General features: G+C 39.6%; 1 protein-coding gene across 1 annotated transcript in view; it reads left to right on the top strand.

Moving 5' to 3' along the window:
* The window catches only part of DGKI (diacylglycerol kinase iota), a 456,496-nt gene that overhangs the window by 227,690 nt on the left and 204,040 nt on the right, over nt 1-24,766 (top strand). The window contains exons 9-12 of the mRNA XM_073809968.1: nt 7,385-7,459; nt 8,083-8,178; nt 19,078-19,160; nt 20,993-21,053. Of these exons, the coding sequence (XP_073666069.1) occupies nt 7,385-7,459; nt 8,083-8,178; nt 19,078-19,160; nt 20,993-21,053 (315 nt within the window). The remainder of the gene's footprint in view (nt 1-7,384; nt 7,460-8,082; nt 8,179-19,077; nt 19,161-20,992; nt 21,054-24,766) is intronic.

Genomic DNA, 24,766 nt, shown 5'->3' with positions numbered 1-24,766 from the left:
ATCTCATATTTTAATTTTGGCTGATTATTATTGTGTTATTAAATGATTTTATTATTGTGTTTTAAAATGATTTTCTGTATGGCCCATATTTCTTGTAGAAATATTTAGATATAAAGACATTAGATTCAGGTTTAACTTCTTGGCAAAAGGACAATATGGGTAATGGTATCTTTTTCTATAGTGTAGCTTTTAAAGGAACATGATATCAGGTTGTTCACTCTTAGTGACGTTAAGATTGATCTGTGAATTCAGGAGGTGTCATCCTAATCCATCTGTTATAAAGTTGTCCATCAGTCTTTCATCTATAATTTTATCCATTAAGGATTGTTACCTAAATCTGTTTTCATTAGGGGTTGCTAAAGGGTGATTTTTCCAGTTTTTATTCTTCATTTTTTAGCTACAATTTTTCTATAAAGAGACCTTTCCCTTATGACCAGCAAATACATAAAAAATGCTTACTTGTTTGCCCTTAAATTTTCAGAATAATAAGTTGGTATCTTAGCAACTTTTATTAAGTGGCTGGTTGGTGGGGGTGTTTTTTGGAGAGTAGTTCACAGTCTGGATGCTAAAGTCCAAAATTTTTTTCATCACGCACCTTTTTATTACGTTCTATGATTCAGGACATCGTAATAATAAGAATGAAAGCTAACATTTATTGAACGCTTTACATGTGTTAGGAAATATTTTAAGTACTTTACCTTCAGTATCTCATCATCACAGTGCTCTATGGGGCAGGTATCCTATTAGTCCCATTTTGCAGCTAAGGAAAGTAAGGAATAGAAAAGTCAAATAAATTAGCTGGGACTATATAATTATTGAATAGTTTGAGATGGCATTTGAACCCAAGAACTGTGATTCTGGAAACCAAGCTTTTAATGATATGCCATGCTGCCTTACCGTGTTACTGTAGCCAGCCTTGCTGAATCAGTTTTAAAATTTTGGTGGTCCCTCCTCCTCTGGGCTCCAACGCCATTAAGTAATTTAATCAATTAACTAAGTTCTATGTAAAGGGTAGTGTATGATGAGCTTGGGGGCAGGGTTGCAATAGAGTAGTTCTGAAGAGCTCTGGCTTGCAAGCCAGGCTGCCTGGGTTCATAACCTTGCTCTGCCACTTACTAACTTGGTTAATCTCAACTTAATCTCTTCTGTTTCAGTTTCTCAGCTGCAAAGGTTAAATAATACTAGTACCTAACTCATAGGGCTTTCGTGAGGACTAATGAACTAAAAAAGAAAAAATAAAACACACAGGACAGCACCCGGCTCATTGTAACCTTTAGGTCTTTCAGAGCTAAAGGTTAGCTCAAATGTTAGCTCTTGTTATTTTCCTTCTTGTTGACTTTTAGGGGTGCAGGGTATCAGGTGAAGCCACACAACAGCAGATAGCAGCAGTGGGTAGTCATACGGGGGTCAAGATAGAAGTTACTGATCCCTGAACCATCTGTATTATGGTGAAAGAGGATGTAAAGAGGATGAGATTTCCAATGGAGAGGGTAGAAGTAGACAAGCATAGGGGCCATAGCCTGGCACCTACTCTGTTTCCAAGTACACCTTGAAATACTACTATAACTGTTGTATTTCACACTGTAGTGGGATTGTGTATTCACTAGCATAATGCCTATCCCATGGGAGAGAGTCAAGACCTGATCATTTACTGAATAAAAGAACAGAAGAAGACTGGGAGAACATCCATACCCAGAAAGTGAGAGGAGGGAGAGAATCCTGCGAGATAGAGAGAGAACTATGGTTGCATTAAAGTTTCATTATTAAAAATGAAAAGAAAAGTAGGGCAATCATCAATGTTAAATTCTGTAGACATGAAAAAAATCACAAGGATTGAGAAAAGTCCTTGTGTTTGGGGCCAGAGCATTGATGACCATAAAAACTATAGTTTGTAGAGTGTAGAGTATGGGTGGCAACCTGTTAGCGATGGTGTGGAAGCAGTAAGATTAGAGAATTTGTTGGAGGTATTGGGAAATGATAAAAAAAAAAATAGAATTTGGAAAGTAGATAAAGAACAGATAAAATGTTTTTCGACTTTTAGAATTTATATATCTTTCCTTCTTTATATATTTCTTTATTTTTCTATGACACTGCTTAAAAACGATAAAGGAGAAGAGGCTTAACTGAATTAAGTAAATGTTTAATTAACCACATTCAAAGATGCTGTTACATGCAGTGAGAGGTCCAAAGATGAATCAGATGTTCATTTGATGTCCACAAAGAGTGTACTCCCCAGTGGGGAAAATAGACACAACCATCTAAATCATTGGTCAGGGTATTTGTGGATTCTGGAGAGGAATTCAGCCACATGTAAATCTTTAATGAAAGAGTAGCTTTCAGATGTCTGGGAAGGTTTGTCTTTTTGATCAGTGTTCATCTCGTGGGAGAGATACATATATGGTGGTGAGAGGAAGGGGCCAGACAGGTTGGTTGAAATAGCCCTGGTCAGTGAGATGCCTACACATCTGAGGCAGAGAGAGGTAAATGCCACCTAAGATGTAGAAACACAGTGAAGACATGAAGCAGAATTGAGCAGCTTCAGTCGTGGAGAGCAGCCTAGGCTCAGTGGAAAATCTGTCATTTGTGCTTGGTTTTGAAGGATGTGGGTGGCATCCCTGGGAAGAAGGATGAGGAAGAACAAGTTGGTAGGACATAACTGAGAACAGCAGTGAAGATGGGTCATCAAATAAAGTCAGCTTTATTTGTGATGTTTGTGTCTAAACAGATGAGAGAAGAAGAGTAAAGGAAATCTGCTGGAGTGTATAATGGTCAGGAGAAGTGGGTTGTAAAGAGGTGGAATTAAACCATATATTTTCCTTCTCTGTTGAAAGATGGCTGGTTCTGAGTGGATAATTACTCCGTGACCAGCTGTGGAGTTGGGAGCTGCATGAAAGTTTGATGGTAAGGGAAATGAGGGCTGCCTGGATGATTTGCTGGGTTTCGTCACCAGATTACTTAGAGAGACCTAGAAGTTAAAAGATGATGGACGTTAGATGACTGGAAGGAATTAAAATGACAAGAAAACCAAATTTCAACAACCAAACCTGAATCTGTTGATATAAAGTAAACATATATTTAAAGTTACAGATGTCAGTGTTTGGACTGAAAATGTTAGCAGATGATATTTTGACTGGATGAACGCGTTAAAGATGTTCAGATGCGAGTGTAAGCACTTGGAGCTGGTGGAGCAAGACCTGTGTGACATGAACTTTTCGTGGGTTAAGTTTGGGGGCGGACACTGTGTTTTTAATAACTAACATCGTTCTCCACTTAATGCTTTAAAATTTGGCTTTCCCAGTTAAAAAAAGTCATAGGGAAAAGTCTATATTAATACGTACAGATTTGACTCTTTTGAAAACTACTGTATATGTCCCACACTATGGATAGTTTACAGTTAATTTAAGCCAACTCCTTCCCAATGGATATTCATATTCTTTCTAATGGTCTACTTATAAAAATGTCGCTATCAACTCCTGCCTAGCCTTGCGTTGCCTTTCTTCATGCTAGTCCTTATTCCTTATGACTGGATGATCTTAAAATGCTGGGGACCCCATGATATGTAATAGCAATGGCCAACAATCTCCCTCAATGCCCAAGTGACTTCCTTTGATTAGTTCTAAAGGTCAAGCGATACTTGCTGTGATTTGGCTATATACGCCTGAGAAGCTGCAGAGACCCTGTCCTTAACTTTGGAATGAGTTTTCTTGATCCTTCTGCTTACCCGTCCTCACAGCAACCTTTGCTGCAATGGTACGGCTGAAGCAGGGCAGAGTGAGAACGTTCTTGAATAGACAAAGTCCATGGATTGCTCTCTTATTATCCATCAGAGTTTTGTCCAGTGTATGATGGAGGAGGCCTTCATTTGGAATGATGAAGTGAGATATCTTCTCTTTAGATCTGTTATTATTTAGATCCGTTGTGATCCCATCACCCGAGGAAATCCCTGAAGGGTAATAAGAGTAGTACGTTAGGCTTCATTCACAGCTGGGTGATTCCCCCATAAGATTTTGTAACAGCCCAGGAAGGAGTCATAACTATGATAAAGATTGTGTTGATAGGATCATTTTTGTGGCAAGGTAATTCTGCCCAATACCTGGTACAAGAAAACAAAAGGCCTTTATCTTTTCTTAGGACTTTAACAAAAGAGTGGGCACAGAATGTACAGGGGGTGAATGCTGTTGGAATCAGAAGAATGTAAAAATCCAAATGAGAGCACAGTATTTCACTGTTTGGAAAGTGTTGAACTTGCAAAGTGAACCCTTTGTATCACTGAGTTAGCCGCCCTTGTTAAGAGGGCTGCTTTGTTTTAGGACACAGGACAAGTATTAAAGGTTTCTTGACTGTATCACCAACAATTCTAGACAATAACGTCTTGGCATAATTTTTACATTCTTGGAAAGCATGTTTCGTTTAGCTCTCACAATACTGACCAGGCAGGGTAAGTGTTAGTGTGGATAAGCAAGGCTAGAAGACTTGTCTTGGCCAAAACACAGCCCGAATCTGCCTTCACGTCCATCTGTTCCTCGTTGAATTACGCTGCCTTCTAAAAGAAGTGATATATTGAGACAGAGATACATATTTACACGGGAACAGAAGGAAGCCTGGGGAATTTGGATGTGTGCTGTGAAGTTCCGTACTGCTTATCTCTTGCTATTTGACCATCCATAGGGCTGTAAGCTTACTCAGAGCTCACATAGAAGCGTCCAGGTACTGTAAGTCAACCACCGTGCTTTATTTTTGCCCCCTTCTTGTTCTGTGGGATGATGGCCTCAGATGCGTGTGGCTCGGTGAGGCTCAGAAGCACTTGTATCTGTGTTTCAAACAAAGGCCGTTTTGTGTGTCTGTTCCCTGTTAGAGTTGAGCTCCCCGCCTGCCCTGTTTTCGGACATCAAGCCTTATTTTGATGTGTTTTTCTAACCCTCTGTTTCTCAAACATACTTGATCATCAGAATCACCTGAAGAACTATGATTTCTGTGATCAGGCAAGTTTAGGAAACAACCTCAGCTTGATGCATTCGACCTACCTCTTGGAGTTTAATTATTGAGTGCTGTCAAGAAGCAAGGCCGACAGTGTGTTCCTGCAAGCACTCGGGGTCCTGCCTTTCTCTTGGCACTAAATGAATGAAAACAGCCAAGAAGTTAGGAAACAATCACTCACTTCCCAAGGATCCTTTTCAAAATCAGGAAAGACTCACTCAATGTTGTGAACTCTAAAAATATTGGTTTATTATTTCCACAACGATTTGAGTTCATACCATGTGCCGGGCATTTGTGCTGGGTGTTGGGGATCTAGAGCTATGAACGAGGCAACTGGCATTTATGGAAGTGCTTCTCATGGGACGGATACCAAGTTAACTGCTTCACATCCTTTTTCTTGTTTAAACTCCACAACTGTCCTGTGAGGTAGGTATTATCAACTTCATTTTAAAATTAAGAAACTGTTATTTCAGAAGTTTGACTGACTCGGCCAAGGTCACAGATCTAAGTGACAGGGTGGTTCAGAATTTACACCGAGCCTGGCAGATCCCACACCTCACGTTCCTCACCGCGGTGATTGGCTTTACCGCAGTACATATGGCTACTCACTCTGCCCTTTGTACTTCAAACAGGGGTTCTCAACCCCGGCTACACATTCGAATTCCCTGGGGAGCTTTTATTTTATTTTATTATTCTATTCTGGGGAGCTTTTAAAAAGTATCTTTGCCTGGGCTTCACCCCAAACAAATTAAATAAGAATGTTTGTTGGGGCCCAAGTACCAGCACTCAGAGCATCACTGAGTGCCATCAGGTAGATACAGCTTCTGTCGGTCTAATAGTTTTCAGCATTCTTCTTGGAATATTTGGCTGATTAAAAGTTTAAAGGTTCCGAGTAATTTTTTCTTCCCTTTTAATAAAACTGAAAGTAGTCAAAATATAGCAAATACTCGAAGAATGCAAAAGTTTCCCAAAGAGGGGCACGGCAGTACACCCATTTAAAGAGGAATTCAGAAATTTGGAGATCTGTTTGCAGGAGAAGTATAGTCTAGAGTGAGTGATGACAGATCACCTGGAATCTCGAACACCCATGAACTTCCAATTTCTGGGGAGATTCAGAGAACCTGAAGACTTGGACAAATGGTTGTCCAAGAAAGTTTCCTTCATCCTTGGTGAGCACAGGCCACAAATCAACTTATTTTTTTCATGGTTCAAATGAAAGTAAAATAAAAACTAAATAGTTTCAGTCTTGTAACTTGGATGTTTTACTATATGTACTCTAGACTAAGGTTTATTCTGAATGCTAAGAAAAAGTACTCTAAAATGTTGAAGAATAAATACCTAAGTTTCTTCAAGCTGTTTGAAAACATTTAATTGCTCAAACAATGCAGTTGTATATACTTATATAAGCTTTTAAGTTAAGAATTTTGTATTTCAGGCTTTCAACACTCTGTAAAACTCTACGACATGGTAGTAATAGCTTGCCTTTATGAAGATGGCAATCTAATTAACTATTGACTTTTCACTAATTAAATCTGGCTTTGCCTTGTCTTCAGCCAGTGAGCTGTGACTGTCCCCTGAGAGAGGTTCTTCTCAAAGCATCTGTATAAAATATTAAGAATAAATAGCTGTAATAATCACAAAGTTGGGGTCCATAAAATCCCTAGAAAGACTGGGAATGTAAATTTGGGGTCACTGTGTTTCAGCAAGTTGGATGCAATTCTATGAGAAGAAAAAAAAAAATCAATGTTACCAGGGGAGGGAGGACTTTTTAAACTAATGGGTCTTTAGCCAGAGAAAGGAAGAGCAGTGGCTCCCACTCTATTATTATAAGTAACTCGAGTCTTTGCATTTTAAAACCAAGCCATTAATGCTGATAGGGGAGTTGGATCATAAAGTTCCAGTGGGGTTGAGTCATTTTATGAACAGGTCATTCCCTATAAAAAGTAAAAAGAGAAAACGAAAAACGAAAAAGGAAAACGTGAAAAATGGCCTCCTTTTTTACATTTCCACATAGGTGATCTGCATACCAGGAGGTGAACTTGAACTTGGTTGGGCGGGAGACGGACCTGGTTGGGCGGGAGACTGGAGCCCCTCAGAGAATTTGGGATTCTTCCATTTTTACTGGGAGGGTTGGCAGGTATAACATGTGTTGTTATGTGAGTCCATGAGAGCCTCCAGGGTTCTAAGTCCCTGCCTCTCCGTGTGGTGGGGAGTCAGTCGCTCACTCTGAAGCACGCGACTGGGTTCTGTGTGTGGCTTACCCATGAGCAGTGGCTTGGAAGTGTCAAAGCATGAGAAGCATGAACGTCGAACAGCATGTGCTGCCGTCATCTTCTAGATGGTTCTGCATGGGAAAGCTCGTGGGCCGTCTGCCTGCGAGCTCAGGTGGTCCCTTCTTTCCCTACAGAACTCGCTGAAGGCTTCAAATCGGAAGAAGAAGAGAACAAGCTTTAAAAGAAAAGCCAGTAAAAGAGGAACTGAAGTAAGTGTTTGAGGGTGATGGTCCAGTGAAATCCATCCTCCTTTCCATAGCCACCTCTGTCTGACTTGACCTGGCCAAGCGTATTTTTCCGATCTATCTCCTGCCACTCTTTCCTTCACCTCATTCTAACCACACTGGGATTCTGCCTATTCCTTAAAAAAAAAAAATATATATATATATACACACACACACACATATATATAAATAAGTATACAAATAAATATTCCTTAAAAAAAAATATATATATATATATATATATATGAAACCTCCTGCCACTTCAGAATCAGAGCATTTGCACTTGTCTGTGGAAGTATTATCCCAAAGATTATAAAGATGAAGATAAGAGCTAGAACGTTTCTAGAACGCTTTGAGTATACAGAATAAAAACAAAAGCGTGGCTTAATTCTTGGGGGCAAGTTATAACTTGAGATACTTTCTCACTTACTTTGAGTTAGCCCTGTGAAACAAGATGCAGAGGTTTTTTTTGGGGGCTGGGGCGGGGTTTTTTTTGGGGGGGTAAGGGGGTAGCGGTGGTGCTAGTAATTTCTCACTTTCATTGTTTTGGGGCTGCCTTTCAAGTCACAGATGTATGTCTCAATAGTTCTGCTTTCTTTCTTCATTAGGAAAACAAAGGTCGTCCTTTTGTGATAAAACCTATCTCTTCTCCTCTCATGAAACCTTTGCTTGTGTTTGTGAACCCCAAGAGTGGAGGCAACCAGGTAAGTCAGTTTTCATGAGTTTCACCTGGAGGCTTCGATGCCTTCTTGAAAACACATTTCCCAACACCAAGTGAAATAGCACCACGTAGGACCCCTAGCATTGGAAGACAGCCAGTTTCTCCAGCAAGGGACAGCCTCACACATGACTGGGCTAGGCAAAGCCTAGAGGTTCTAGGATCTATCCCTCTACTTCCACATAAGGCTTTACTAGAGGTACTCAAAAACCTAACTGCTAATAGTTTCCTTACAGATTTTCAAGAAAGGTCATTCTATAAACTCTTAGGTTTCAGGTTTCTCAACTCCTGTAGTTAGGAAGCCCTTTAAGAACTTATCTTTCTTTCTTTCTGTTGTAATTTAGACCCGACTGCTTTTTTCCCTCTCTTCAGAGGAAAGAGAGATTAATGATTTATTATTCATGATAATCATGAACAACAGATACCACCAAGGCTAGCAAAACTATATTACGTTTCACAGGTTTCATTTGGTCTTTGCCCAAGCCCTATAGAATCATTAGTTATCAACCTCATTTGAGGATAAAGACATAGCCTTAGAAAAGTTAAATGTAATGACATATCTAAAGTACACAGCTCTTTAAAGGATTGAAATTGTTCTAGAATCCAGGTCTTTGTCTCCTCATCTAGTTTTCTTCCCACTCTCTGAGTCTTCTTATCAATACTCTTCTGTGGGCTCTGATTTTCTGTTATTTTCATGTGAGACTGGATGATAAAATATTTCCTGTGTCCATGAAGGGAAGTGCACACTTTACATTTTGAGACAAGATTCCCTGGAGTATCACGCTAAACAACTAAAAGATTTAAAACTGTTTAGTCACCCCATATAAGGAGGGGAGTCATAGAATTAGGATTGATCCAAAATGATGTTCTTATTACTAAAGTTAATGGGCATTTTTCCAGATCGCATTAATTATAGTAAAGCTTCTCTTATGGGAGCTTGTAATTTAAAGAAAATATTATCCCTCCTTTCCTTCCTTTCTTCAAAATTCTTAATAATAATTCTTGTGTTAAAAGTCTGTATTAACATTGTAGAGAACAGGGAAAAGAAACGTGTTGTCAGCAGAGAAATAATCTATTTTCAACATTCTGCTCTTTTGAGTTGCTAAATGACCACCTTCACGTTGTAATGATGGTGAGCCTGACACTGCCACTGGAGGAGTTTCTCAGGAGTGAGGTGCAGTTTGCCCTGAATCTTACCCCCTCTCTATCTCTGGTCTCACTGAAGCCTAACTAGGGTTGGGGGTGTGGCTGGGGACCAAGGAACAGAGCAAAGCTAATGTAATTAACTCCATGATTTTGGCCACCTGAGCCACCACATGCTAATTAATGTCTGATATATTTTATCACAACAGTCTTTATATAAAATGCCTTTGTTAAATTATCATCAGCTTTTTCCCTAGGGCATTCAGAAAATTGTAGGTGATCTCTGCTTTTGAGGAGGGGACGGTCCAGTTAAGATACAGCCTGTTGCTGTTTCAGTCTCTGTATGAATTATTAAAGACGGGGACTTCAGAGATGATCTAAGTTTGCTTCCTCTTTCACTAAATAGAAAACAGTTCATGGACGCCTAAGTGATAAGGATATCGTGTTTGTTAATGACACAAAAGGGGCAAATGGGGAAAGAATCTGAGCAACGTTAAATATACGTGAGTTGTAAATTGAGTGGATCGGACCGCAAGTGCTGTGGAAGTTCAGAGGCAAGCGGTGACTTGGGAGTGATAAGGAAATGGTGTCAGGGAAGTGGCTGAAATGGAAGATGTGTACTACTTAGTTGTGCAGAGGAGAGAAAACTGGAGTCATGTCCTCTTCCTCCTCTCTTGTCACATTGCTGTTCACCCTTTACTGTAGCACCTTTCTGAACTATTGCTCAAAATTAATCGCGCTGTACACTATGCCCCTGTCGTCCTTGGCACACACCTGTATTATGTGAATTGCAGCATAAGTGCTCCAGGGGTGCCTTTACTGCAAAGATACAGTGTCCATAATGCCGGGGGCCTCACCTCTGAACCTATGATGTCTAATATATGGCATAGAGCAGTGAACAAATAATTGTTTAATAAACAGTATGTGTAGAAGATGGGATGTTGTGATGAAAATGATTCATTTTGAGTACAGTATGGTGAGTAGAGGATGCATATTAAGTTACTAGAAATGTGATTAGAGGTTAGAATGAACCTATGGAGCAGTGTCTTATAAAAACCCAGCTGAGGATTTTGGATTTATATAGTGAAAACTTGTTTTTTGCTATTTGAAGTTTTTTTAGTTTTGAAAAATATTTTTTAAACAAAGGAGTAATATAATGGAAGATTAATTAGACACATAGAGAATATATATATAAGTCAGCAGTCTATTCACTTAGCATAAATCGGGTAGAGGACCTTGTTTATACATCCTATATATAATATCAATAGTTTGCATTTACTAATCCCAAACTCCTAATCCTTCCCTCAGCAAGGTCCTACAGTATAGCAAAGGGAACTATAGTCAATATCTTGTGATAAACCATAATGGAAAAGAATATATATATATATATATAAACGGAATCACTTTGCTGTACAGCAGAAATTAACACAACATTGTAAGTCAACTATGCTTCAATAAAATTTTTAAAAAATTTTAAAAATCAGATAGAGGGATAGCTCAGTGGATGGATGGATTGATCAATGGATGGGCGGACAGATGGGGATCATGGATGAATGGATAGATGGGCACGTGGATGAATAGGATACATAAAAGGAAGTAGAGCATCAAGATTTTCCAGCTAATTATCTGGAAAGTGGCTTTGTTATTGATGGGTTTTCAGGAAAGGGAAAAAATTATTTTGGGAAAGAGGTTGAAATGAGTTTGAGATCACAGTGAGGTGTTCAAATTTTTTAAATGGCCAGTTGTGAGAAACACAAGGCTTCGTGACTTTGCTGCCACTTGCTGCACTCTGGCTTGTGAATGCATCGCCCTAAAGACGTTACCTCCGGAATAGCTGGGATTCTCAGAAGTGTGACTAACCAAATCAAAATTAATATTACACAACTTTAAATTTCTATATATTCCCTCTCTGAAGTAGAATTCTTTACTAAGCCTAATAAATATGAAGAACACTGTGCACTGTTTCTAAGCACAGTGTGAAATGTGGAGAAAGCTGTAAAGAAGTCCAAACACCCATCTACAATTAGAATCATTCAAACCGGCCTCCAGCGGCTTCGCATATTCACGGTTCCTTCTTCAGCGTTAGGATGGTACAGCTTTGATCCCCCGATTGTGGTGAGCAGGGCAGAGTCACGGTCAGGGCTGATCTAACTCCCCTGTCAGGGCTAGCCTTTCCTGAGCTGTGACCATAACATGACCTTCACGTTGCAGACGAGGGCACGTTCAGCCACAGGATGGGGAGTCAGAGGATGAAGCAAACCATCCCATCTGGCAAGACGCAATCAGAGGAAGGAGTTTCTTATTCCTCAGTTCCTTTGAATCTCGTTTCCTCATAGTTTTTCCCTCCTTTTTTTTCCTTTCTTTTTTTTTTTCTTTTTTTTTTTTTTTTTTTTCGATACGCGGGCCTCTCACTGTCGTGGCCTCTCCCGTTGCGGAGCACAGGCTCCGGACGCGCAGGCTCAGTGGCCTTGGCTCACGGGCCCAGCCGCTCCGTGGCATGTGGGATCTTCCCAGACCGGGGCACGAACCCGCGTCCCCTGCGTTGGCAGGCGGTCTCTCAACCACTGCGCCACCAGGGAAGCCCTTCCCGCCTCCTTTTATTCTCTCGGACCCAAATGAGCCATAGTTGAGACAAAGAGCCAAAGGGGAACAGAGGGTGGCAGTGAAAACGAAGCAGGTGAACCCAAGGAAGGAGAAGTGGGGTGGGGGGCATATACCCTTTCCTACCTGGAGTTTCTCGCTCTGCAGCATTCTGTATTCAAGCCTTACATAGTGTGCTGTTCTGTTTTGAGAAGGGAGACCATTCACTTCTATTTACCTTACAGACAAGTTGAGATTAGTAACATGACCTCTGTATTTGTTTGACATCCTCAGTCATGAGAACCTTTGAAATATCACTCATTAGAATTCTTATCTAAGAATTTTCAGTTTCCAGAAAATTCAGGAAATTTCCGCCTGACACTAGTGTTCAGTCTGGGCAAATTCTATTTGAATATGTGCCCCTTACTCCCTTCTTATAGTCCAGAGGCTTTCAAACTGTTTGTAAATAAAACCCACGAAGACACTTGTTAGAAATGCTCCACCCCATAAAATCTGATGCAGTGGGTCTGGTTGAGGCCCAGGAATGCTACCGGTTAGCAAGCATCTCCCGTGATTCTGATGTAGGTCTTTTGTGGAACACATTTAGGAAAACGTAAATAAGAGTCATATCAGGGTCTCTGAGATGACCTGGGCTTTGTGTGAGGAGCACAGTGGGTGAGAAGTTATTTGAGATGAAAGTTTATTTTTTTGTTTGAAGAATAGCATCTCAGCTTGTCCTTACTTTCTTCAAGGAGGCTCATCTCGTAGCTCAGAGAAGTGGTTCTCAGCCCTCGCTTCATGTCAGAATAACCCCGGCAGCTTTTAAAGACCGATGTCTGCTGCACCCCATGCTAAGAGCCTGTGAGGACAGGACCCCTTAACTGGTCTAAGTTCCTAGTAGATTTTCTTGTCTAGCTAGTGTTGAGAATCATGGGTTTTTTTTTCCTTAGGCTTTAATGTGCGTATGATTCTCTTGGGGATTATGTTAAAATGCAGATTCTGATTCAGTGAGTTGCAGGTGGCTCTGAAATCCCGCTTTTCTAACACGCTCCCTGGTGCCAGTGTTGCTACAGCTGAGACCACACTGATTCTCAAGAGCTGACAGCAATCAGTAGAGAAATACTTTGTTGTTCTTGTTGTTAAATCCTGATTTTTGCCTTTAAAGGATTGATTTATTCTGCTCATCTGTATCTCGATATCAAGCACTCCCCTCTTCTGTTTTTGAAGCTTAGACTTCAAACTTAAACCGCACACGCACAAAACTTGCCTAGGCTTCTGTGCTTTAAATGACTAGACGATGTCGCCATCTGCTGGCAAGTAAAATGCCTACAGCTTTTTTTTCCTTCAGTATTTTATGTGTGTTCGGAAATTTTCCAGCGCTTGGCAGGAATATGTTGAGCTGCACACATTATAGGGACTGCTTTTATGTCCTCTTTTTAAACAATCCCTCTTTTAAACAGATGCTTCAGAATAATTGTCTCTTTTTCTAACACTCTTCAGGTAGACATGTACTGGGTGTTCTGCAAAGCTTTACAGGTTAGTGGCACGGCTATTATTGGTGGGATGTGAACTATCTGAGGGAATAGTCACTAGAATTAGGGGCTGTGATATCAACTTTGAGTGTCTCCTCCTGCGGAAAAGAGGTAGTACAGGAAAGAGAAACTTTATTCCCGCATGATGCCCTCCCCGGCGTGGAAACCTGAGGGCCTGAGAAATAGGCCCCCTCTCTTACGCTTATCGCCGCTTTAACTTCAAAACTTATCATTTTTCTTGGATGCCCGTGTGACTCATTAACATGTTTGTACCCGAGACGTATGGACCCTTCTGATGCCTCTCAATGTTTCCTGCTTTCACACTGCGTCTCCTTCACACTCATGAGTCGTGAATTTCACCTTTCAGTGACTTAGATTATACATGCATGGTGAGGCAAGTGTCCTTTTTTTATTGAGCTGTAGCTGATTAATGATACTATATCAGTGTCAGGTGTACAACATAGTGATTCAGTATTTTTATGGGTTATACTCCATTTAGAGTTCTTATAAAATGTTGGCTCTGTTCCCTGTAAGCAGGTGTTCTGACCACTGGAATTATTCTGGCCAGCCAGTCCTGAGAGTCGAGGGTCCCAGCCTGGGGTGCTCCCGCCGTTCATTGTGAAATCCCAGGGTACAGGTGTGGCATGAGCTGGACCCCTGGATCAGAGTTGCCAGGGAGCTTATCAACAGGTTATAGGGGGGAGGGATGTTCAGCCTGTGGACAGGCTCATACTGACCGAGTTCACACACCATTCATGGACAGGCTTCCCCAGACCAGGGCCGGCCCTTCCTAAGTCAGGCCAGGGAAGGTCAACCCAGGTGGGGAGAAGGAGGAGACAAAGAGAGGAAGTAACTTCCAATCTGAGTCCCCAGACTGTTTCTACATACTGAACAAACAGCCTCAGTGAAGATGTTATTTTCTACGATGCTAAACCTAGGGATAAATCAAAAACATTATTTTATTATTTTATTTTTTTATTGAACTATAGTTGATTTACAGTGTTGTATTTCTGCTGTACAACAAAGTGATTTAGTGTGTGTGTGTCTGTGTATTCTTTCCCATTATGGTTTATTACAGGATATTGAATATAGTTCCCTGAGCTACACAGTAGGACTTTGTTGTTTATCTGTTTTATATATAGTAGTGTATATTTGCTAATCCCAAACTATTAATTTATCCCCCTCCCCGCACTTTCCCCTTTGGTAACCATAAGTTTGTTTTCTATGTCTGTGAGTTTGTTTCTGTTCTGTAAATAAGTTCATTCGTATCATATTTTAGTTTCCACATGTAAGTGATATCATATGCTATTTGTCTTGTTCTGTCTGACTGACTTCACTTGATATGACAATCTCTGGGTCCATCCATGTTGCTGCAAATGGCATTATTTCATTCTTTTTTATGGATGAGTACTATTCCATTGTGTGTGTATGTATATATATAAATGTATATTTATATTATATATCTAAAATAATATAAATATATATATAAAACATCTTTATTCACTTAACTGTCAATGGACACTTAGGTTGCTTCCATGTCTTGGCTATTGTAAAGAGTGCTGCAGTGAACATTGGGGTGCATGTATCTTTTTGAATTACAGTCTTCTCCGGATATATACCCAGGAGTGGGATTGCTGGATCATGTGGTAACTCTATTTTTAGTTTTTTAAGGAATCTCCGTACTGTTTTCTATAATGGCTGCACCAGTTTCCACTCCCACCAACAGTGTAGGAGGGTTCCCTTTTCTCTACATCCTCTCCAGCGTTTATTATTTGGACTTTTTGATGATGGCCATTCAGACCGGTGTGAAATGATACCTCATTGTGGCTTTGATTTGCATTTCTCTAATAATTAGCGATGTTGGGCATCTTTTTGTGTGCCTATTCCAAAGGCCCCACCTGCTAATACCATCACATTGAGGGTTATTTTGCAGGAGCAGACATCAGTGTACAGTAGTGGCTAAACCAAGCCACCTAGCCCCTGTGATAGGTCTAGGGCCTAGATGTCTAGCTCCTTAGCCTCTAGTCAGACTGATGTATCAAAATGTAAGTCCAATTCCTCTGCTTAAGACATTTCAGTGACTGTCATTTCCTGCAAAACAAAGCCTGAGCCCCACAGCCTACATGACTTAATCTACAACTCACTTTGGGAGTTTCATCTCCCACCACCCCTGCCTCATGGTCCAAAGACTGAAATGAATATAGTTTTTCCGTGACATGTCTTGCTGTCTCACACATCTTGTACCCTTACCGTAAAACTTCTTCCTCTACTCCATGTAAAAAGAAATGGTTAACTCTACTCATCTTGCAAGACACAGTTCACATATCATACATAGGAAGCCCTCATCCAACCCCATAGTTGGGCTTAGAGTATCTCCTCCAGCCACTCATACATCTCCGTAGGCATCTTCATCATAGCATTTACCATCTTTAGTGAACGAATTTATTTTGGGTTGGTCTCCTGAGCTCCTGGGTGTGCACATGGGTACAGAGTAGGAGCCTAATACAGGTTTATTGAATCAATAAGGTATTCTTTCGGGATTGTTTGGGTTAAGAGATTTCTTAACCTCCTCCTCCCACTGTTATTTTCCTCAGGTCTTTCTTATTGTCTGGACAGTTCTTTTCATGAGCTAGATAATGCCTCCATGATATAAACCAAGGCTTGCTTAGTAACATAGAGTACTGAGCCCTACATGAGAGTTCCAGTGCTTTGATGACAATTGATGTGCTGCTATTTGAGCTGACCCATTCTTAGTTGATCCTCTATACTCCCCAAATCATTATATTTTTTTCATGAATAATTCAGAGAACTTTCTTTGGAGAACAAGATCTTCTCTGTCTTGTCCATATCCTGATCCCCTTACCTAAAACCGTGCCTAGCACATAGGAGGTGAATGGATGAATCCTGTTCGTTCCCCTCTGGAACAATCTACCTATTTTCTTGGAAGTTGTTTTATTCTGCGCCACTCTGTTCCCTGATACCTGGAGCTGGACAGAACAATGTTTTATCATTCCATAGGAATACCCAATCTCAAACTATCTTAGAAAATTCTGTGGTCATTGAGGTATTACATCTACAACCATATGTATGAGAACACGCTCCGGAGCGTATTAGAATTGATGTGTAAGCTGTTTTTTTTTTTTCATTTAGAGAAAAATAAAACTCTTGCACAGAAGTTCAGCTTTTATAAGGCATATAGCATGTGATGACTATGAGAGTATTTGAAACTCGCTAGTCAATTGTGTAGGTGATGGAGTAGACTTAATCTTGTCAGTGAGAAAGAAATAAGTTACTCTTTTCCTGGTGAATTAGTACTTGTCAACCCATTCAGTTCTATTCAATAAATTATCTCTATTAAAGCACTGAGTAGCTTATCCTAGAGGTAGCAGCAGAGTAAATAGAACTAACTTAAATATTTTAGGTCTCTTTTCTTTACCTACCAAGATTGATTTAAGACAATGCAATACTTTCATTCAGACACTTATCATTTTTGCTAATGAATGTGTTTTAGAAAGATTACTTTTAAAATAAGAAATTATATCATGCCTGAATATAAACTCTGATAGGGCAGCCTCGCATGTTTATGAAAGTCATCCCTGCCCAATTCTAGAGAGCATTATTCCAGTAGGCTGCAACATTAAGTGGTACCTCCTAGAAGCGTGGGGTGCAAAACCTGCCAGCCTTAAAAAATACCCCTTTGTCAAAAGGATAAATGTAGCGAATTAGGTGTTCAAACTAACACAAATTGAAAATGAGCAAAACCCAACATGGTGTGGACATTCAAACCTTTTAGAGAAATTTGAAGATAAAAAAAAAACCTCAATGCTTTTTATTTTTATTTTTTGAAAGATGTTAATTACTTAGTATTGTATATATAAGAGAAACTGGAATTGAGATGCACACCATAGCCAAAGGTGACAACGAAGGAGTAATTAACATCCACAATTCACATTGCCCTAGGAATCTAAAAGTGAAAAATTAATTTTCTAGCAAGTCAGTTGGAAATTTTTAATAAACTGATTGGTCATTAGAATGACTCTGGTGTTACCTACGAAACATAAAAGATTACTTGAAATAATCCCCAACTGACTTGATACCAAGGCCTGGTGTGGAAAGAAGAGAATGGTTTAGTATTTAGTTATTATTATGTATCTAAATCTATATCTAGATTTTGTAGGAAACAAAGTATGTCATTTGGCGAAAGTGAAGGATTAGTTGTCATGATTAAGGGTAGAATGTTATTCCTAAATTTATAGCAAGCACATGATAAAGCAGAACTTTAAATTATAGGTTTGGATGAAATGTGGAACAAAAGACCTACACTGGCCTCTGTTAACAACTGGCATAGCAATGTGATAATTATAAACTACACTTTAGCCCTCACATGCTCAAGTGTAGTTTAATGAATAGGTTAACAAGGAACAAAAAAGAAAGGGACTAACATTTACAAAGGCCTATTTTGTGCCACATACTGTGCTGGATACAAAACTATTACTGATTCATTTAATTCTCATAATCACCTTGGAAAGTAGACATTGCCCTATTTTACATGCTGAATTTCTGCAAGATTATAAATTCTCAGTCACCCAGTTAGAACACCCAAGTTAGCTCTGACTCAAATATTGTGCTATTTCTACTGTACTAGGATGACTCTCAAATACAGTGTATAGGTATCCAAACTTAGGAATATTTTCAAGGAAGAGCAATCATGATAGCTAATAAAGGGATGATAGTTATAAGCAACGGATGCTGCCCAACCGATCAAATATTATTTGCTATGGTTGGTAGTGACCTAAAATGAGGCACCCTACTCAATTTTAAAGCTCTTTTGATACTGCTTAATAAAAAAAATTCTTCTTTAATTTGATTTTTGCTCAATTCACTTTAAGAAGTGATCTCCAGAACGGCTTTGTATTTGCCATGATATCTCTATAAATATCACAGTTACTTAAGACACTCCAGAAATGGTTATGAGAGAGAGAAAAAGACACAGATGTATACATGGAAATTGAAAAATGTCAAAGTAAGAGTTGATAGCACTAACTAGAGAAATTATATATTTTAAGTATGGGGAGCCTGAGATACTTTTGCTGTGGTTAAAAACATTTATTTCAATAAAGTCATACTTAGCTAATACTGTCCTTATTTTATATTATGCAAAGACAATAATCTGCACAATAAAGTAAAAAGTAATGTTAAATTACATAAGTTGACTAATAACTTCCCTATGTGGATTTTCACACATTAAATAATGATAGTAAAAGCCAACAGATACTAATCATTAAGCATTTGTTGCATGACAACCACTTTGATGTTCTCCTCAGACGTTATTGCATTTAATCTTTACAACAAGTCTGTGAACTAGGCATTTTTATTCCTGCATTAAAGAGAAGAGAGCTGAACTTAGTGAAATTAAAGCACTTGCCCAGAGTTACACAGGTTAGACAGAGCCTAATATAAGCATTCAACCTATGTATATCGATGGCCAAAGCCCATGATTTTAACTGCTACTCTATACTGTTTATAATTCAATATTATTTTTTAGAACAGGATTTATTTTTATTCTTTAAATGAGCAGGTAATATTTGGAAATTTCTTCCTGTTATTGTCAGTTTTTTTTTTCCTTACAGGGAACCAAGGTCATGCAGATGTTCATGTGGTACCTGAACCCACGGCAAGTCTTTGATCTTTCTCAGGAAGGGCCAAAAGACGCGTAAGTCTGGAAATACCCTCCATGGTTCTTACTATTTTAGGCGAGTGAGAAGGACTTTCTGCTTTGGAGTCAAGCTTTATTATTTGATGACCTCATGAAGTGTTTTTCTGACCGTCTCTCATCTACTTGCTCACCTGCACTGTCCTCCCTTTGAAACTTCATCTGCTGTTTCCCTCTTCACTGGGTTAGTTTCCTTCAACACTTACCCTCTGAGTTGTTAACTCTGAGTGTGTTTGCTGCTTAGACACATGTACATTATGTGCAAATCTGAATGGAGAAAGGATCCATCCTTTTTCTACTTATGCATGTACCACTTTGGAGATGTACATTAACGGGAATGTAAGTGTATCTTTGTGGAGAAGGGCCATCTCTGTTTATGAATATTTTCATTTATTTGCATTAGAAATTGTATGCATCTGTGTCCATTTGAGAGCTTGATTGATTAACTGATTATACCTATGGATTCCATACCAGAGTGGGAGAGACATTCTAATTCCTGCTCAGTCCTTCATCTGAGCCTCTCAGAAATTTCATTCTCTGTTTTTTGTTCGAAGTGGTGAAAAATAAAGTCTCTCTGTAGATGACATGTGTCCTATATCTTCCCTTTCGTGGAGGGGTACATGGTGGGAAGGAGCAGGGACATTTCTGCTGCTGTCTGGTTCCCTTTTTAAAACCCACCTAATAAGATAGTTCAGATGTCATCTGGTAAACATTAGAGCTAAAGAGATACTAATTATTTTTATAACTACTTATAAATAAGTAATAATATCAGAGGCAAAGAAACACAAGCTCAGATAATTTCTAGAAAATAATATTCCTGTATGAAATAGATAAATTACGTATTTTAAGCCTACGAGAGAACATTGATTATGAAAATTAACTTCTGTTGTCATTCTCTTAATCTGTGAACTTCCTTGCCACTAGAGTTTGCTATAAGACTTCTATATTTTTTTCTGCATTCAGATGTATTAAGGCAAATCTGCTTTTTCCCTTTTACATTTACTTTTGCCCTTTCACATTTACTTAAGATTTTATCATTTTTAGTTAGACTTTAGGTAGATACTTCATAGATAACCATAAAGAACATGGCAGGACAGGAACTATTTTCAGAAAAAAATATGATTTGATTTAAATAGGTGATGTTTTCTGGAATAGAGCCATTGAAATTGTCACTTAAGCAAACATTTTAGCGGGAACAGTATCATTGCATTTTCTTAAGACAACAGGAAAGATCTAATTTCAAGCAGACAAATTCAAAATAAAGAAAATTCAGTAATTCTTCCCTTTTGGCGCTGAGCAGTATCAATGGGGGTTTGAGCGTCAGCGGGTGAGTTGAGAGGGAGATGGAATTGTGGGTGCGGTAGTAATAATGCTAGTGGGGTGTCCTTCCTAGCTCTCTGAAGAAGATTTTCTAGGAGTAAGAGTGGGAAGTGTAGATTTGAAAAATAAATAGGTCTGGGAAAAGCTAATCAGATTTGATGTTCTTTGAGAAAGGAGGGAGAAGAATGGAAAGAAAAAGAAGGAATTTGACACTAGTGAGGAAAATAACGTGCGTTGACACATTAATAGGAATTATGGGAAATAAAACACTAGGGCACCCTAAAACCCCATTCCAGTGACGTTTGCTGCCAGCCCCTAATCCGATTGTTGGAACCAGTACTTGGTGACTACTCGGTGACTCGTTTTGAAGGTATTACCATTCTCGCGGTTATGCGTTTTCTCCAGTGACACCCTCCACGCCCCTCTTCGTTTTGGTGTGTTTTGGAATCGTGCTCTCTGCTATGGCCGGTGATATGCTCTTTTATTTACTTTTCCTTCTGTATCCTCTACAGGCTTGAATTATATAGGAAAGTACCAAATCTGCGGATTCTGGCCTGTGGTGGGGATGGAACGGTAGGTCCTTGAAAGAGAATCTAGTTCTTTTCCTTGTTTCTTCCATTTGTCTTTTGTTTTCTTTAAGACATTTCTCTTTCTTCATTCCCACCTCACAGTCTTTCCAATCCCCTCAAACCTCTGTCTCTCATGTGAATCCAATCCCCTAAGGGTTAGGAGGGACTTTGTTATTGCCCTCAAGGATTCATACTTGATCTTTCTAAATTAGATTTCCCTCTCTCCACTAGGCTATATCCTTTCCTGTTCCACAAAGTAAGGATGTGGTCACATCACTAGAATGAGGATTGTAGATGACTAAATTATTTTTAAAACAGAAACTGACCTATTTCCATATATTCTTAACAATTGGTCACAACTATGGAGAAGTACGTGTACACAATTGAATTATGGCTTTTTTTTTTTTTTTTACTGGTGGAAATAAAACTTAGAATATTGGCTAACATTGGTTTGCATAAAGATCATAACTGGTTCCCTTTGTAGTCATTTTTGGAGAAAAGATGGAGTTGGGCTGAAGTTTAATATCACTGGTGTATTTTCCCCAGTTTGTCTCATCTGTTTCTCAATTTGCCCTCTACTTAGGTTGCTATATTTAGCAAAGGCAAATAATTGAGAATCGTGACATTTAGATTTTGCTGTCCAGTGTCTTTTCTTCTGTATTTGGAGTCTGATCTCATAGGATTTTATTATGAACTATCTTTGGCTTTTCTCTAATCTTCCTAATTAGAATGTTTTATTCTCAAAGGCAGCAATGGAATCTTCTAATTTTATCTCTCACAGCACGTGAACACTTAATGCAGCACTGGATACACATTATATACTAATAAACACAACCGAAAAAAATAAAACAGTGATTGCACTGGTCCTTTAAGATTTTCTGTGGAGAGGAAAACATTTTTTAGTTGGGAAAGTAATGTTTACTATTCTTGGAGACTCTAATACACATTATTAGCTTATAAAATTCATTATAAAGTCTTAAAGAAGCCAAACCTATTTCACTTCGTTTAACCCAGCGTTTTCCAAAATTATTTGACTATGGGGATATGCCTGGTGTCCTGAATTCAGAGTCCTTCCTCTTTCTTGACTTAAGAAATCCACATCGGTTGCCTGTTCCGTCTCCATATCTTGGGCTTCATCCTGGCTTGGCAGTTCCACCTTCCAAACTTCCCCATTATCCACTGCACCTCCCATCACCTCTCTCTGCCTCACTGCTTTCTTCTTCCTTTCCTCTACTCAGCAGATATGTGAAGGAAGCACTGTTCTAAGTTATGTGGTATTGAGGTATTCTCTGCAGTTAGGAAAGTGTTTGGAAACATGGGAATTCAAAGCATAAAGGACAAAGAAGAGAGCCAAGTCCAGACACTTGTGAAACATTTATAATTAGGAGTCAGAGCTGAATTTCAAAAGGAAAGTGGAAAGATAGAAGCAGAAGAACCACCAGTAGTCTATTCTGTCGAGGGAAAAAAAAAAACCCAAAAGGAGTTTCAAGACAGAGGCAGTGATTACATTCTTAAGAAGAGACAGGAATTACTGTGGATTTGGAGACTAGGAAGTAACTGCTGGTTTTCAAGAAATAGTTTCAAGAGAGTGTCTGGGACAAAACCCAGAATGAGAGAGACTTGGTATCTCCCTATTGGGTCCTAATGACCAGATCAAATCACAGTGTTGAATTTCTATACTCTCTGGTGCCATTAATGTCACTACTTGACACGCAGACTACCTTGTTCCCCAGCTTTTCTAGCATCTCTTCTTTAAATAGACCGTATTAACGGGTATTCCACAAGGCTAACTGTAACTTTTCAATTATATTATAGGCACTTTTTCTTTTTTGGTACCTTATCTGTGATCCTAACTTCAATTTCACATCCTTCTACATAACTCACAGCTGCACTAGACGTTTATACATGGGTCCTTTACAACAGCCATGAAAAGTAATGTATTTCCCCTAGAACTGATGCATACTTTTGAACTAGTTATTTTTCTCAGTGGTAACCTCTGTAGTCCAGTCATGCAGAATCAAACTTTGCATATCTTTTTTTTTTTTTGCGGTACGCGGGCCTCTCACTGTTGTGGCCTCTCCCATTGCGGAGCACAGGCTCCGGACGCGCAGGCTCAGCGGCCATGGCTCACGGGCCCAGCCGCTCCGCGGCACGTGGGATCTTCCCGGACCGGGGCACGAACCCGTGTCTCCTGCATCGCCAGGCAGACTCTCAACCACTGCGCCACCAGGGAAGCCCAAAGCTTTGCATATCTTATACCTTATGTAAAACCAGGTTTTATTTTATTTTACCTTGTTAGATGTTTTGTAAAAGATATATGGGGTTTATGAAATGTTTATCAAGGTACGTGATTGACATTTTTATCAGTTTCGAATACGAAACTTTAAATTTTGAGTGTTTCTATAAAGAAGAGGCATCCTGATGGATGCATGAAGAAAAGCTGTTGGCTCGAGGCAAGTGAAGTGTCGGGTATATATGTGACATAAGGGGCTCACCCTTTATTTAGTGAGTGTGTCTGTCACTGTAGAGGCTGTCAGAATTCTGTCAGTGACAAGGTCCCAGGAGGAATCAGATATGGAATATTTTTGATGGGTTAGGATGAGGATACGTTAACCCTCAATCACATTAGTGTGTGTACAAGGTCTTATTAAATATATAGACACGTTGCATTAATTGGAGAAAAGTTATTCGGCTTCAGTATGAGTTACTTTAATTTTATCCTAGTAAAAAGTGCAGGGAGGGAGGTACTGCAGTTGGAGGAGGAAGAGGTGCTTTGGAAGGTTCCCTAACTTCTTCTGAGACATTCTAAATCTGCAAGGGATACGTTTGGATCCCTAAGGGTCTTCACAGCTGTAGCATTATGTTAGTATAGACCATTGCTGTTCAAGAGAACTATAATGCAAGCCGCATTGTTACATTTGAAGTTTTCTAGAAGGCACTTAGAAAAATCTAAGAAGAAGCAGGTTAAATTAATTTTATAATATATTTTATTTAACCCACTATGTCCAAGATATTATCATTTCAACATGCAATCAGTATAAAGTCATTCGTGGGATATTTTATGCTCAATTTGGACTGTCTTCAGAATCTAGCGTATATTTTAAATTTACAGCGCCTCCAGTTGAGATCAGCCATGTTCAAGCAGTCCGTCACCACACAAGGCCAGTGACGGTTGTAGAGGAAGGTGGCCCAGGTGTGGTCTCTTTGTAAGTGGTTTGCATAATCCTGAGGTTGTCACATAGTTGCAGGTTTCGAATGGGCTGGTCCCATCTTTGATCTCTAGGGTGAGAGAAAACTAACTCAGAATGATCTCAAACCTTCATGTTTTTAAACTAGAAACAGTCTCTCTTTGGTCACGGGGTAAATTTGTATTCTGTCCTCTCCTCGGCCACATCTCCACCCAGCCAGCTCCCCATGGCTGCCACCTTGGTTAAATATCGAGGAGTGCGTGAACTGAGACAGTAGGGTCACAGGTCCCTTCCCCTCATTATGGATCCTTAAGGTGAAACATGGTCCCTCCGTACCTGCCCTTGGCCTTGATGAGCTGGGCTGGATCCGAAGGTCCACCCTTAACCCTGTTAACGTCTTTCCGAAGGGCTGGGATTAAATGGACTTGAGCCACACACTTATGCTTATTTATGATTCCACTGGCTTCCCTAGATGAGGAGACATCCTACACAGTAGGCCCCCCCACGCCCCGACTCATACAGCCGGAGC

This window comes from Tursiops truncatus, chromosome 9 (assembly GCF_011762595.2).
Source record: "Tursiops truncatus isolate mTurTru1 chromosome 9, mTurTru1.mat.Y, whole genome shotgun sequence".
Lineage (NCBI taxonomy): Eukaryota > Metazoa > Chordata > Mammalia > Artiodactyla > Delphinidae > Tursiops > Tursiops truncatus.
This window is presented reverse-complemented; position numbering and strand designations above follow the sequence as displayed.